The sequence below is a fragment of the Oryctolagus cuniculus genome, chromosome 9 (assembly GCF_051225735.1).
Source record: "Oryctolagus cuniculus isolate XC-2025 breed Fujian yellow rabbit chromosome 9, ASM5122573v1, whole genome shotgun sequence".
NCBI lineage: Eukaryota > Metazoa > Chordata > Mammalia > Lagomorpha > Leporidae > Oryctolagus > Oryctolagus cuniculus.
In genome coordinates, this window is record NC_142875.1 from 107,836,104 (window position 1) to 107,852,667 (window position 16,564).

Sequence of the window (16,564 nt, forward strand, 5' to 3'; positions counted from 1 at the left end):
TATTCACAAAATATTTTTAAAAAATCACCCCTACAATTGTGCCAAAAAATTCTTGGAAAATTTCCAAGATATTTCCATTTTGCACATTTTGATGTCACCTTAGTATATTATTAAATTTATTAGCAGAAATTTGCTTACAATTTTCACTAATCTTTGAAATGTCTGGTAGCATCTGTAGCTATCTTTGTTCTGAATATTGGTGTCTTTTGTGTCTTCTTGATTTTCAGAACTTAAGTAAATATACTGATATGCTACAAGAATCAGCTTTTGATTTTTTCTATTGTTTTTCTGTTTTTGATTTCTGCTAATATATTTATGATTTCCTTTACTTTGATGGCTTTTAATAATTTGTTCTTATTTTTTTAAGATTTTATTTATTTATTTGAGGTAGAGTTAGACAGTGAGAGGAAGAGGCAGAGAGAGGTCTTCCTTCCGTTGATTCACTCCTCAAATGACTGCAATGGCCAGAGCTGCGCCGATCCGAAGCCAGTGTGCAAGGCTGAATAACTGATTTCTGACCTTTCTTTTCTTCAGAGAAGCATCTTGTACTTCCCCACGAAGCACCGCTCCAGCTAGTCACACAAATTCTGCTACCCTTCACTTTCAATTTCTTTCAATTCAAAATATTTTCTATTTTCTATGAGGATTTATTCTTTGATCTATGTGTCAATCATAAATATATGCTTTAATTCCCATATATTTGGGGGATTTTACATATATCTTCTGCTGCTGAGTTTTCATACTAATTAAATTACGGTCTGAGAACATGCTGTATGTGACTTACATTATTTCTAATTTGTGGACTTTTCCTGCCTCCAAATATGTCCACACCAGTGAATGTTCCATGTGCATTTGAAGGAAATGTTGTCTCCTGTTAGTGGAATACTCTGTGTATGTCAGTCAGGTCCATTTGGCTGATACTGCTCTTCCAGACTTTCTATATTCTGACTTTTTGTTTAAATTATCTGGCACTCACTGACAGAGGTTGCTGAAGTGTTCAATTGTCATTGAAGGTCTGGACGTTTCTCCTTGCAGTGTTATCAGTTTAGGGTTTATGTATCTTCAAGCCCATGATTAGGTACTCATAAATTTAGAATGTAGATCATCTTATTGCACTGTTCCCTTCATTATTATATAATATTCCTATTATCATTGCAGTAGTCTGTCAAACAGACTTTTCTTTCAGCACAAAAAGATAGAACTTTGTCATCTTCCGGTTTGCATGGTTTAGGTAAGGAATTATAATTACCACAATCTGAAAACTCTGTGATGACCTGTTATTTTTCACTCTTTTTTTTAGAAAGCTCTTGTTTAATGAATAAAAATTTCATAGTTACAGCTTTAGGAATATGGTGCTTATCCACCCCATACCTCCCTCCCACCCCCAAACCATGCCCCCTCCTACTCCCTCTCCCATCCCATTCTTCATTAAGATTTATTTTAATTATCTTTATATACAGAGGACCAACTCCATACTAAGTAAAGATTTCAGCAGTGTGCACCCACACAGACATACAAACATATTTGTGGTTCAGAAGAGATAGAAGACTATATTCAAGACATTTGCTTTTTTTTTTTTTTCTCCATACTGTGTCCATTTTTCTGAGAAGGCCATGGGAGGAATTATTTCATTTATGATATCATAGTTTTATATCCAATATCTCTGAAGAGTTTCAGCATATGTTTATACAATTTTAAAAATTTATTTCAGAGATAGAGATCTCCCACCAACTTGTCACTCCCAAAATGTCCATAAACAGCTGCCACTGGGCCAGGCTGAAGACAGGAGTCAGGAACTCATTGTGGATCTCCATGTGGGTGGCAGGGATCCAAGCCCCAAAGGGTGCACATCACCAGCTGGAATCAGAAGCCCAGGTCTTACGCACTGTGCAACCACTTGCCATATATGCATGCTCTAAAACTTTTTCCTACTAGCTTTTTTGACTTATAAAAAAAAGTTACTGCTGTAAATTCCAGCATCTTGAACATACCTAAATTTGCCCGAGTCCTTTTATGATTTGACAGTGAATATTTTCTTACCTTTTCTGTGTTTGAATCTAATATATATTTTATTGTTTTTATTTTTGTTTGCGGCATGACAAACACTGTAGGTTAGTCCAGAAAAGAACACGGCTCTAATTCTGTTGACTGTGATCTGGTTTTTGCATCATTGCTCCTGTGGTCACCATCGGTCCACCACAGACTTTAAGTTCTTTCAGTGATGTGCAACTGCTACCTCGCACTGCATGTGAGGTCTGGGGAGCTCAGCAGGGTTTCTTTGTATTTTTGTTCCACCTCTTGCTTCAGCAAGCTGTGGTCACCTGCACCCTAAAGGAGATCTCGCTAAACTCTTGCCCATTCCCTCAGTGAGCTGCCTGTGTCAAATGGATGAAGTGTTGGCAGCAAACAGAAATCCCCACTCCAGGTCTAGCTTCAGTCTCGTGCAGCAGCCTGAGTGTGGCTGTCACAGCATTCCCTGCTCCTCCCATGCAGCAGTTAGGTCCCTCCTTGCACCTGTAGGGGGTCTCAGGCAGGAAAGAATTAGACTTGGGCTGGCACTGCACACGTCTGCCTGTGTCACTGTGGGAGCTTTGGCCCAGAGGGTTCCCTGGCCCTTGCTCAGTGATGGATTTCCTGAGATGCCTTGTCATGACCTTTCTCATGAGCTGCCCTGGAGGCCTGTTGAAGAGGCATGGGGGTTCCCCTCCCAACAAGGATTTCCAGTCACTCATGGACACCCAGACGTAGCTTTAAAGGTTTGTTGGGGTCATGGTTGGCCTAGCAGTTAAGACCCCTGCATTCTACAGTTCTTGCTTCTGAGTCAACTTCTTAACAGGAACCCAGGAAGCAGCAGTGATGTCTCAAGTAGCTGTATTCCTGCCTCTCACATGGAGACCTCTCATCCCACTCCCTTCTTCTTTCAAATAAAACAAAGAGTTTGTTAAAATTGTCTGGGTTTTTGCAGATTTTTTTTTTTTAAATTTATGTTATACGCAGGGTTACATACGGAGAGAGGGAGAGACAGAGAAAGGTCTTCTATCTGCTGGTTCATTCCCCAAATGGCTGCAGTGGGCAGCACTGGGTCAATTCCAAGCTTGGAACCAGGACTTTCTTCTGGGTCTCCCACGTAGGTGCAGCGTCCCAAGCACTTGGACCATGTTCCACTGCTTTCCCAGGCCATAGCAGAGAGTTGGATTGGAAGAGGAGCAGCCGGGTCATGAACTAGCACCCCTGCGGGATACTGCACTGCAGGTGTAGGCATAGCCTACTCTGCCAAAGCATCAGCCACTAGATTTTATGTTTTTAAGTAACCTTTATGGCATGAACCTCTCTCTCCCATGTCTTGTCAAAAGTGAAATAGTGTTTGAATGCCATCACCTCCGTGTGGGTTACATCCCTGTTTAGAATTCAGCTGATTGGCCTCACATGTGACCTCAGCACTCTGATGTAATGAAAATTTGGATTTTTATAGATTATCTAGATTTTTTCAACAGAGGGAAAGCAATTTTTGATAGGACTTTCTTTTTTCCTAGTCGAAGAAGACCATACAAATAATTCATCTTTTAACTCAGATGATTCAGTTTCTTTTAAAACATTTCTTGGTGAGAATTGTGGCTAAGTAACTCAATAAGAATTTTATCTATACAGTAACAAAAACTGATATACTTAATCACTTTGGAAATGGGGGAGGAGGTAGGAAAATATTAAAACCTCACATTGTTAACCCAAGAAAACAATTCATACTAAAAGTTAAGCATATTGGGTGTTTCAAAAAGTTTGTGAAAATGTGCGTATCATTTAAAAATTTTAATTTATTCAAGTGCCAGAAAGACACACAAAGAGAAACAGACAGAAGCAGGTAGATAGAGTTTTTGTCCATTGGTTTGCTCCAGACATGCCTGCAATGGTTGGGGCTGGTTTGGGGACAGAGCCAGGATCTGTAAACTCAATCCAGGTCTCCCTCTTGGTCACAGGAACTCAATAACTTGAGCCATCACTACTGCTTCCTGAGGTCCACATTAGCAGGAAGCAGGAAGCAGGAAGCAGGAAGCAGGAGAAAGATGTGGGAATTGAACTTAGGTACTCCTTAGAGGTTTTTCATGTTTAGATGCTCCAATATAGGATGTGAATGTCTTTCTTGGCATTTCAATTGCTATGCTTACTACCTGTATCAGGAATCTCTTTCCTTTCCATTTTCTATGAACTTTTTGAAGCCCTTTTAATATTTTAAATAATCAAACTCTAATATTTCAACATTGTTTATGAAATATTATCTCAGCTTCTGTAGGAAAATCTAGGAAACAATGTCATATAAAAAACACTAATTTGAAATATTCCTTTAGTTTAATGTCTCATATTTTATTTTTCTCTAAGTTCTTTAAAAATATTTTTACAATGAAATCAATGCATATACAGCATAACCCTATTTTTCTAAAAAGCTTCTATCTTCTATTCATCTACTTACTTATCTGTCTATATATCCTACTGTATCTATCTATATATCTACTGTATATTTATATTTACCCTACACAACATATTATGCAATCCACAACTATTATTAAATAGTATGTAATTCTTTGAATTAGAAATATTTTTCTTCTTTGTATTTATCTGTGATTTTCTGTTAAAGAGTTCTGCAAAAATGGAAACCATGTTTATTCTGTGAATAAAAATCAAAATGCATGCCTAGTTTTTTTGAGACTCCTCATATTTCTTAAAAAACAATTGTCAATTTAATTAAAGAAGTATACAAAAATGACTAGAAGTATGTTTAAGAATTTTATGATTATAGATGGTGAAATATTTCTTCTTTGTACTTTAATATAACAATTTTGAACAATAATTTTAAATTAGAGTAGCCAAATATTTAATCTGCACATTTTCATACATTTAAGAATGTTGAGCAAACACATTTTTAAAATCTCATATACGACATTTATTATCAGGTTGACAAAATAGATGAGAGTACACTCAATAGCTGGCAGATATATTTAAGAAACTCCAGAAATGTGTTTCACAATATAGCATCTTAACGCTAAAAAAATTGAAAATGTATTTTAACTTCTGTAGACTCTGAAATAAAGAAAAGCTGTATAGTAATATCATGGATTAGTCAATATCACCTTTTATTAGGATTTTAAAATAAAGTCTAAATACATAAGCAAAAAATTGAAATACATAGTTTATTCATAATACATATTTTCAACAACTTATGAAAACAATCTTTTTGCACAAAAAACTTTTTTGTCAAAAGAATCACACTTTTAAAAAATTTTTATTTAATAAATATAAATTTCAGAGGTACAACATTTGGGGCCAGTGCTGTGGCACAGCGATTAACGCCCTGGCCTGAAGTGCCTGCATCGAATATGGGCACTGGTTCTAGTCCTAGCTGCTCCACTTCCAATCCAGCTCTCAACTATGGCCTGAGAAAGCAGTAGAAGATGGCCCACATCCTTGGGCCCCTGCACCCATGTGGGAGACCCAGAAGAAGCTCCTGGCTCCCAGCTTTGGATTGGTGCAGCTCCAGCCATGGCAGTCATCTGGGGAGTGAACCAGTGAATGGAAGACCCCTCTCTCTCTCTCTCTTTCTCTGGTTCTCCTCTATCTGTGTAGCTGTGACTTTCAAATAAATAAATAAACCTTTAAAAAAAATAAAGGCCGGTGCCGCGGCTCACTAGGCTAATCCTCCACCTACGGCACAGGCACCACTCTTCTAGTCCCGGTTGGGGTGCTGGTCTGTCGCAGTTGCTCCTCTTACAGCCCAGCTTTCTGCTGTGGCCCAGGAGGCAGTGGAGGATGGCCCAAGTGCTTGGGCCCTGCACCCGCATGGGAGACCAGGAAGAGGCACCTGGCTCCCGATTTCGGATTGGCGCAGTGCACTGGCTGTAGCAGCCATTTGGGGTTGAACCAACAGAAGGAAGACCTTTCTCTCTGTCTCTCTCTCTCACTGTCTAGCTTGGCCTGACAAAAAATTTAAAAAAAATAATAAAAATTAAAAAGAGAAAGTACAACTTTTGGATTATAGCGGCCTTTTCTCCCATAACCTCCCTCCCACCCACAACCACCCCATCTCCCATACCCTTTCCCATCCCATTTTTCATCAAGATTCATTTTCAATTATCTTTATATACAGAAGATCAACTTGGTATATGCTAAGTAAAGATTTCAATAGTTTGTACCCACACAGAAACACAAAGTATGAAGTATTGTTTGAGTAGTTGTTTTACCATTAATTCACATAGTACAACACATTAAGGACAGAGATCCTATATGGGGAGTAAGTGCACAGTGACTCCCGTTATTGATTTGAAAGTTGACACTCTTATTTATGATGTCAGTAATCACCCTGAGCTCTTGTCATGAGTTGCCTAGGCTATGGAAGCCTCTTGAGTTCACAAACTCATATCTTATTTAGACGAGGCCATAGTCAAGTTCTCTGCTCCCTCGTTCTTTTATGGCCCTTACTTTCCACCAGGATCTCACTCACAGAGATGTTTCATTCAGGTCATTTTTTTTATTTTTTATTTTTTATTTTTTTTTTTTTTTTTGCCACAGTGTCTTGGCTTTCCATGCCTGAGAAATTCTCATGGGCTTTTTAGCCAGATCCGAATGCCTTAAGGGCTGATTCTGAGGCCAGTGTTATAGGGCTTTTGCCATTCTATGACTCTGCTGTGTATCCCGCTTCCCATGTTGGATCATTCTCTCCTTTTTAATTCTATCAGTTATTATTAGCAGACACCAGTCTTGTTTATGTGATCCCTTTGACTCTTAATCCTATTATTATGATCAATTATGAACTGAAACTGATCACTTTGACTAGTGAGATGGCATTGGTACATGCCACCTTGATGGGGTTGATTTGGAATCCCCTGTCCCGTTTCTAGCTCTACCATTCGGGGTAAGTCCCAATGAACATGTGCCACACTGTACATCTCCTCCCTCTCTTATTCCCACTCTTATATTTAACAGGGATCACTTTTCAGTTAAATTTAAACACCTAAGAATAATTGTGTCTTAATGAGTTCAATCAATGGTATTAAGTAGAACGAAAAAAATACTACAAGAAATAAAATAGTAAGTCAGGAAAAGGGCTGATCAAGTCATTGTTTCTCATAGAGTCCGTTTCACTTCTACAGGTTTCCTTTTAGGTGCTCAGACAGTTGCCACAGTTCAGCGAGAACATATGATATTTGTCTTTTAATTATGTTGTTTTTAATTAAGTTGTTTCACAAACTTGTGGGAGTAACCTGGGGTGTTTTTAAATACACACCACTTTAACTGAAGTGGAAAACACTACATGGAGAGAGGACTGACCTTCTTTAAGTGGTTGTTACACTTAGCAAGTGAGGAAGTGTTGCTTCCCTCCCCTATGCCACCGAAGCTCTAGACTCTACTTGCCAAGGCAGAGCACCAATTGAATTCTTCATTTCTAATATTTCAGTTTAGTTTCCTATCTCTATCTCCTGAGAGAATTTCTCACCTGTCTGCAGATGGTCTAGAGATGGGCATCTCACCTGTTGGACGTGGAGGCTTGCAAGGCGGAGAGCAGATCCTTTGTACCCTGTGACTTAGAGAGTCTGCACTCTATGATTATGTGACATCTACATAGTTTGGGGAAAGTGTGGGGTGTGGCTGTGTCATTGGAAATCACGCAGTCTGACGTCATAAGCTCAGAACTCCTGGGAAAGCAAAGAGGATGGCCCAAGTCCTTGGATCCCTGCACTTGCATGGGAGATCCAGAAGAAACTCTTGGCTCTTGGCTTCAGATCAGCTCAGCTCTGGCCATTGTGGCCATTTGGGGAGTGAAGCAGTGGATGGAAGACCTCTCTCTCTCTCTCTCTCAGTCTCTACATCTCTCTGTAACTCTGTCTTTCAAATAAGTAAAATAAATCTTTAAAAAAAAAGCAGAGAGCCACCTTGCCCAATCTGGGTGTACTCTGGGTGCTTGCCCCATACACAAAAGTGGGCCACAGCTCCCTGCTTCCACCTGCACACACCTCTGGATATCTACTATAAATTACAGTGTTCCAGTATTCTATGGAGGCAAATTCTCAAAAACAAAGCCATCAGAAAAGATATCAACACTTTTCACAAAAATCTCTCCCTCCCTTCCTTCCTTCCTCCCTCCCTCCTTCCTTTTTCTCTTCCTCCTTCCCAATCATTTTTTTCTTTCTGAGATCCAATTTAAGCTTATCTAAATATTTTGACGGTGTCCCACAGTGTTTGAATGCTATGTTCCTTTTTTCACGCTTTACTTATTTGTTCTTTCATTTGGGTAGCATTTTGAACTACCTCTGTGTTTCCTGTGTTTTTCTTTCAGCATTGACACCATGGAAAGGGACATCTCAACTCCAAAGCCATGTTTTTCTTTTACAGCATTTTTATTGATTTTTTTGTACATTTTCAAGTCACACATGATATGCATTACTCCTATTAATTTCTTTATCACATTAATTATAGCTCTTTTAAATTGATATCTTCAAATTTCAAAATTTTAGAATAATTTCTGAATGTCATCTATGACCAACTTTATTTCTGGACCAACCATTGCTACTGTTCTTTCCCTTGTTCCTCAGGCATCTCATTTTCTTGAAAGCTGCTCCATTTTTTTCGAATTGGGAGCTAGTGATAAACAGTATTTATATCTGACAATGGATGCATATCCTCTGGAGCAGTTAGTGTAGGCAAAATAGACAAACTACTCTGGAGTTCATTTGGTTTGGGCTTATTTTTTTGCTATGCTCATGACAAAGCAGAAGTTGAATTCTCTACTTTTTTTTTTTTTTTTTTTTTTTTTTTTGACAGGCAGAATTAGACAGTGAGAGAAAGAGAAAGAGGCAGAGAGAAAGGTCTTCCTTTTTCCATTGATTCACCCCCCAAGTGGCCGCTAAGGCTGACTGACACTGCACAGATCCGAAGGCAGGAGCCAGGTGCTTCCTCCTGGTTTCCCATGCGGGTGCAGGGGCCAAGCACTTGGGCCATCCTCCACTGCCTTCCTGGGCCACAGCAGAGAGCTGGACTGGAAGAGGAGCAACCAGGACAGAATCCAGCGCCCCGACCTGGACTAGAACAGGGGTGCCGGCGCCGCAGGTGGAGGATTAGCCTAGTGAGCTGCGGCGCCAGCCTGCTCTACCTTTTTTTTTTTAAAAGATTTTTTATTGGGATACACTCGTTGGCTTACTCCTTTCTGCCTGCGGACGCCGCCGAGGAAGCATCGTCGAGTTCTCTCTTCCCACCGCCGTCATGTCGAAGTCAGAGTCGCCCAAGGAGCCCGAGCAGCTGCGGAAGCTCTTCATCGGAGGGCTGAGCTTTGAGACGACCGATGAGAGCCTGAGGAGCCATTTTGAGCAATGGGGCACGCTCATGGACTGCGTGGTAATGAGAGACCCAAACACCAAGCGCTCCAGGGGCTTTGGGTTTGTCACCTACGCCACCGTGGAGGAGGTGGATGCGGCCATGAACGCAAGGCCACACAAAGTGGATGGAAGAGTTGTGGAACCAAAGAGGGCTGTGTCGAGAGAAGATTCCCAAAGACCAGGTGCCCACCTCACTGTGAAAAAGATCTTCGTGGGTGGCATGAAAGAAGACACTGAAGAGCATCACCTCCGAGATCACTTTGAGCAGTACGGGAAAATCGAGGTGATTGAGATCATGACTGACCGAGGCAGTGGCAAGAGGAGGGGCTTTGCTTTTGTGACCTTCGATGACCATGACTCCGTGGATAAGATTGTCATTCAGAAATACCACACTGTGAATGGCCACAACTGTGAAGTGAGGAAGGCCCTGTCGAAGCAGGAGATGGCCAGCACTTCGTCCACCCCGAGAGGTCGAAGTGGTTCTGGAAACTTTGGTGGTGGTCGTGGAGGTGGTTTTGGTGGCAATGACAACTTTGGTCATGGAGGAAACTTCAGTGGTCGTGGTGGCTTCGGCGGCAGCCGCGGTGGAGGTGGTTATGGTGGCAGTGGGGATGGTTACAATGGATTTGGTAATGACGGTGGTTATGGAGGAGGCGGCCCTGGTTACTCTGGAGGAAGCAGAGGCTATGGAAGTGGTGGACAGGGTTATGGAAACCAGGGCAGTGGCTATGGCAGGAGTGGCAGCTATGACAGCTATAACAACGGCGGAGGCGGCTTTGGCGGTGGTAGTGGAAGCAATTTTGGAGGCAGCGGAGGCTACAATGATTTTGGCAATTACAACAATCAATCTTCAAATTTTGGACCCATGAAGGGAGGAAATTTTGGAGGCAGAAGCTCTGGCCCCTATGGTGGTGGCGGCCAAAATTTTGCCAAACCACGAAATCAAGGTGGCTATGGTGGTTCTAGCAGCAGCAGCAGCTATGGCAGTGGCAGAAGGTTTTAATAACTGCCAGGAACCAAAGCCTAGCAGGAGAGGAGAGCCAGAGAAGTGACAGGGAAGCTACAGGTTACAACAGATTTGTGAACTCAGCCAAGCACAGTGGTGGCAGGGCCTAGCTGCTACAAAGAAGACATGTTTTAGACAATACTCATGTGTGTATGGGCAAAAAAACTCGAGGACTGTATTTGTGACTAATTGTATAACAGGTTATTTTAGTTTCTGTTCTGTGGAAAGTGTAAAGCATTCCAACAAAGGGTTTTAATGTAGTTTTTTCTTTTTTTTTTCTTTTGCACCCATGCTGTTGATTGCTAAATGTAATAGTCTGATCATGACGCTGAATAAATGTGTTTTTTTTTTTTAATGTGCTGTGTAAAGTTAGTCTACTCTGAAGCCATCTTGGTAAACTTCCCCAAAAAGTGTAAAGTCAGAATTCATCAGGCTGATGCCAGGTTCCATTTGAGATTTATTTACAAAATGCTTGGGTGGAGAAGCTGTTCTCAGATACATGAGTTACTGTTGTGACCTTCTGAAGTTCACCATTAAAAGCCACCCAAGCAAAGTCATGGGGTTATTTGGTTATAAGAATGATTGTTGGCACATCCTTTGCAATATATCTAAATTGAATAATGGTACCAGATAAAATTACAGATGGGAATGAAGCTGTGTATCATCCATTATCCTGTGTAATCAATAAACGATTTAATTCTCTTGAAAAAAAAAGATTTTTTATTTATTTATTTGACAGGTAGAGTTACAGACAGTGAAAGAGAGAGACAGAGAGAAAGGTCTTCCTTCCATTGGTTCATTCCCCAAATGGCTGCAATCCCAGAGCTATGCCTATCCAAAGACAGAAGTCAGGTGTTTTCTCTTGGTCTCCCATTGGGAGCAGGGACCCAAGCACTTGGGCCATCCTCCACTGCCTTCCCAGGCCATAGCAGAGAGCAGGACTAGAAGAGGAGCAACGGGGACTAGAACCAGCACCCATATGGGATGCTGGCACCACAAGCGGAGGACTAACCTAGTGCGCCACAGCGCTGGCCCTTCAGTTTATGCTGAATCTGCCACGCTGGTGAGGATTTTCATGCAACACCTCAACCACCCATAATCTTTGCATTCATGAAACACAGAGAAAGTTTCTTTAAGGGCTCTTGACCTTACATACTAGTAGAAGAAAGCAGTTGTTGCTTGCTCTTCAGTGCTTACTAAGCTCCTAGCAGAGAACATGGTTACCTATTGGCCTGGTTGTCATAGTTCTGCATATGCTAATTACCTAGCCTTGGTGGTGGGGTTTGTTCTACTCCTTCTTTCTTGTGTCAGACAGATGGCTCTATCCTTGTGTATGGCAGGTCTCCCACAAGCTGTAGCAAGTCGTATTGGAGAGTGTTATCAACCTGCATTGTGAAGTGAACCATGCTGATCTTCAGAGCTCAGAAGCTTTATTCTCCATCAAACACTAATAAGGAACTATTAAGAAAAAGAATATTTAACTGAGATGCCAAAAAGTGGGGCGGGGGGCAGGGATCCAAATAGAGTTTCTTAGAAATCCCAAAGTGAGAATCACAAATCCATCAAGTAGGGATATTTCCACCGCTGATTGGTTACACCACCAAAAAGTAATTCCCATTGAAAACAGAATTATTATTTGATCCAGCAATCCCACTATTCCTTTTGTAACCAAATGAATTGACTTCAGTGTATTCAAGAATCTACACTTGCATGTTTATTTCAGACTGTTCACAAAAATCAAGATATGGGATCAACCTAAGTATTTCTTAATTTTAAAAATACTTTGTATATAGACATAATGCAATATTATTCAGCCATAAAATAGAATTAGAATCTGTCATTTGCAGCAGCATGGATAGAATTGGAATACATTATTTTTAGTGAAGTAAGCAACATACAGAAAGATGAGTACTAAATATTCTCACTTTTTTAAGATATATTTATTTATTTTAAAGTCAGAGTTACAGAGAGAGACAGAGAGAGACAGAGAAAGAGAGTTAGGTCTTCTGTCTGATGGTTCACACCCCAGTTGGCCACAATGGCCAGAGCTGCGCCAATCCAAAGTCAGGAGCCAGGAGCTTCTTCTGGGTCTTCACATGGGTGCAGGATCCCAATGACTTGGGCCATTTTCCACTGCTTTCCTAGGCCATAGCAGAGAGCTGGATTGGAAGAGGAGCAGCCGGAACTAGAATCGGCACCCACATGGGATACCAGCACATCAGGCCAGGGCATTAACCTGATGCGCCACAGTGCCGGCCCCCTAAATGTCCTCACTTTTATATGGAAGCTAAAACATTGATCTTAAAGCAGAGACTAGAAGAGTGGTTACCAGAGCCTGAGAAGCATGTAGCAGAGAGTGATGGAGAAAAGATGTTGATTGATACAGAGGTGCAACTGGTTATGAGAAATAACTTCTAATGTCTTATAGCAATTATGAATATTTCAAGTTAGTTAGTAAAGATGATTTTGAATATACTCAACACAAAGAAGTAATAAATGTCTGAGTTGATAGACATGCTAGTTACCCTTAGTGGATCATTAATATTGCAAATGCATATTACATATCATACTATTCCCAATAACCCTATATAATTACTCTCCATGTGTCAGTCAAAATAAAATATATTTTTGTTTAAATTTATTTAGAAATTTATTTTAAGATTTAACAATTTTAACATTTTGCAATATACACTTCATATGGTGATATTATATGCATACATATATACATTGTTTTTGCTTTAAAATGGGAATATTTATATCACATAATGTGGGATTCATGTTAGTGATCACAATGTAAAGAAAAGAGGGGCATTGTTATGTATATGATAAAATCCAGTGGAGTAAATACTTATATGAATGTATATAGTAAAAATAATATTCACGGCACATTCGGAGCAGCCACAGGCTCTCGGAGCGAGCCAGCCAGCGGCGAGCTGGGGACGCACCGGGCAGATCCAACCGAGCAGCCCGTGAGCCGAGCCCGCGACCACCCACGCCCCCGAGCCCCACAGCCGTCCCCCGCCAGCCGGTGTCCCCTCTGCCCTCCCTGACCCATGGCGCTGAAGCGGATTCAGAAGGAATTAAGTGACCTACAGCGTGATCCACCGGCTCACTGTTCCGCTGGCCCTGTGGGAGATGACTTGTTCCACTGGCAAGCAACTATTATGGGGCCTCCCAATAGTGCATATCAAGGTGGAGTCTTCTTCCTCACCGTACATTTTCCAACAGATTATCCTTTTAAGCCACCAAAGATTGCTTTCACAACAAAAATTCACCATCCAAATATAAACAGTAATGGAAGTATTTGTCTAGATATCCTGAGGTCCCAGTGGTCACCAGCCCTGACTGTATCAAAAGTTTTATTGTCCATATGTTCTCTACTTTGTGATCCTAATCCAGATGACCCTTTAGTACCAGATATTGCACAAATATATAAATCAGACAAAGAAAAATACAACACACATGCAAGAGAATGGACTCAGAAATATGCAATGTAAAATGAAAAAAAATTTTTTCATATATACCAGAGTACTGTAAAATCTAGGTTTTTTTCATCATTAGCAGTAAATTGAGCACTGTTTACTGTTTCATTGTACCATGAAACTCTTTGATTTTTACCCATCTTAAGTGTGTTTTCTGAAGCAAGACAAAACAAACTTCCAAAAATACCCTTAAGACTGTGATGAGAACATTTATCATTTTGTATGCATTGAGAAAGACATTTATTACGGTATTTAAGATACTTGGACATCTGCATCTTCAGCTTACAAGATCTACAATGCAGCTGAAAAGCAACCAAATTATTTTTTGCTGAAACTAGATGTTTTCACATGAGAAATACTGTATGTGTTGTCTAAGATGTCGTCACTTTTATAAATCTGTATTCAGATTTCATTCTTTGTTAGCTCACTTTATAATTTGTATTTTTTTACTGTATAGACTAAATATATTCTATTTACATGTGTGTCAACTCATTACTTTTTCCTGTGAACAGTATTGAAAAAACCCAACAGCTGATAATTAAATGAATTAACTGTGTCTCCCTTGTCTTAGGATATTCTGTAGATTGATCGCAAATTTCTTAAACCTGAAATGATCTTTACACTGTAATTTTGAGTATACTGATTATGGAGAAACACTTGTTTTGATTTTGTATACTTGACTTAACTTTATTGCAATGTGAATTAATTGCACTGCTAAGTAGGAAGATGTATAACTTTTATTTGTTGCTATTCACATTTGAATTTTTTTCTGTATGGGCTACATTATATTAACACCTTTTACAGATCTTACTGTAGCTTTTTCCATATAAATAAAATGTTTTTTCTACTATTTGTCTTGATTACTAAAAAAAGTGAAAATTACTTTATAAGTAAGGATTAAAGCTCTGTGTAAAATTTTGCATGAAAATTATTTCCAAATTGTGACTATGAAGTCTATTGTGTTTGGCATTAATCACCATTAATTATAAACTTTATTGCTTTAGGTTAGTATCTCTTTATTAAATTGTGTATCTATAAGATCGTATACTTTGGTCTCTTGTAGAGGAGAATTTAGAAGATGGAGTTTGTCTTAAATCACATCTAAAACGGATTATTGCAAAGGTCTTGAAGTGAGTGTAAGGCAGTGTCACCCACCATGAAGAAAATTGTGTTTGTAGACCTGAGGAATCACTAGATTAATTAAAAAAATGCTCTTCTAGATGTAATAGGCAGTGTAATTCTTAACATTTTAAAATCTGAAATTTCTAAAACAGAATTTTAATGCCATCACAATTTGAAAAACATTTTTTATTATAGAAGTTACAAAGAAAATCCTAAATAGATACTTCCTTCTGTTTTTATAAATTGCCAGTTCAAAATGCTTTAAATTAGCAGATTGTAGATTTTAAGAAAATATAGAAAGCTCCAATGTTTAAATTGAGAAAAATACATCTCTTTAGTGTTTAGCATGCTTATCAAACTTGAGTGAGTGTCATTTTTAAGAACAGTTGTAGCTCTTGATTATTGTAGTAGCTGTGTAAGTGTGCAGGAATCTGTGATGGGTGTAGTCGTTAACAAAGGATTTAAATCACTTGAGTATTTGATCATGGTTCACTATTTTATTAAAGCACAAAATAACCTTGTTGTTAGAAATTATGTGTTTTTAAAAATGAATGTAAAATAATTAAATGAATTGTGAAATGGATGTTTAAGAACATATAGTCTTTTTTTTTTTTTTTTTGACAGGCAGAGTGGACAGTGAGAGAGAGAGACAGAGAGAAAGGTCTTCCTTTGCCGTTGGTTCACCCTCCAATGGCCGCCGCGGCTGGCGCGCTGCGGCCGGCGCACCGCGCTGATCCGATGGCAGGAGCCAGGGGCCAGGTGCTTTTCCTGGTCTCCCATGTGGGTGCAGGGCCCAAGCACCTGGGCCATCCTCCACTGCACTCCCTGGCCACAGCAGAGGGCTGGCCTGGAAGAGGGGCAACCGGGACAGAATCCGGTGCCCCGACCGGGACTAGAACCCGGTGTGCCGGCGCCGCTAGGCGGAGGATTAGCCTAGTGAGCCGCGGCGCCGGCCCTAAGAACATATAGTCTTAAAAAGCAACTTTATTAAGTGATGTCTTGAAATAGCCATAACGTGAAAAATACTGCTTCACTGGCTATATATATAAGCTACATTTGCACTGAATTTGACACTCAACATCTTTAGATTTAAGTATTTATTATATTTTGATAGTAAAGGGTTTTGTTTCTTGAGTATCTTTCACTCTTTTTTTAAACTTTTCATTTCTGTGGCATTTATTTTTGAAAGTGTCTTTTTTTCTTTATTAAAGTTTTTGAAACTTGCCTAAAAATAATATTCACATAGCTTTTACTCTTTATATTAATGTCCACATATGAGAGAAAATGTGATATTAATCTTTCTGTGTCTGCCTTATTTCACGTAACATAATGATCTCCAGTTGCATTCATTTTGTTGCAAATGTCAGAATTTCTTTCTTTTTCATGTCTCAGTAATAGTTCATCATATATATATACACACACATAAATATTACATTTTCTTCACACAGTAATCAGTTAATGACATCTATGCTTATTCCATATATCTGTTAAGCACTGGGATGCTATAAACATGGGAGTGCAGGTATCGTTTTCCTTGTTGACTTTGTTACTGCAGGATATATTCCTAGAGGAGGGATGGCTGAGTCATGTCGAAG

At 39.7% G+C, this 16,564-nt stretch overlaps 1 protein-coding gene and 1 pseudogene across 2 annotated transcripts; both read left to right on the plus strand.

Annotated features, from left to right (window-relative positions):
- Nucleotides 1-9,166: 9,166 nt before the first annotated feature.
- On the plus strand, nt 9,167-10,362 carry LOC100343627 (heterogeneous nuclear ribonucleoprotein A1 pseudogene; annotated as a pseudogene). The gene has a single exon (XR_016212987.1). The product of XR_016212987.1 is annotated as a heterogeneous nuclear ribonucleoprotein A1 pseudogene (transcript).
- A 2,891-nt stretch (nt 10,363-13,253) lies between these two features.
- On the plus strand, nt 13,254-14,697 carry LOC108176120 (ubiquitin-conjugating enzyme E2 D1). Its single transcript, XM_051841635.2, has one exon. It carries the CDS (start codon nt 13,419-13,421, stop codon nt 13,860-13,862), a length of 444 nt encoding a protein of 147 aa, XP_051697595.2. The 5' UTR covers nt 13,254-13,418; the 3' UTR covers nt 13,863-14,697.
- Nucleotides 14,698-16,564: the final 1,867 nt, after the last annotated feature.

Bases quoted from the DNA above. Each gene is read 5' to 3' on its own strand.
- LOC108176120 (XM_051841635.2), top strand. From the start codon at position 13,419: ATGGCGCTGAAGCGGATTCAGAAGGAATTAAGTGACCTACAGCGTGAT.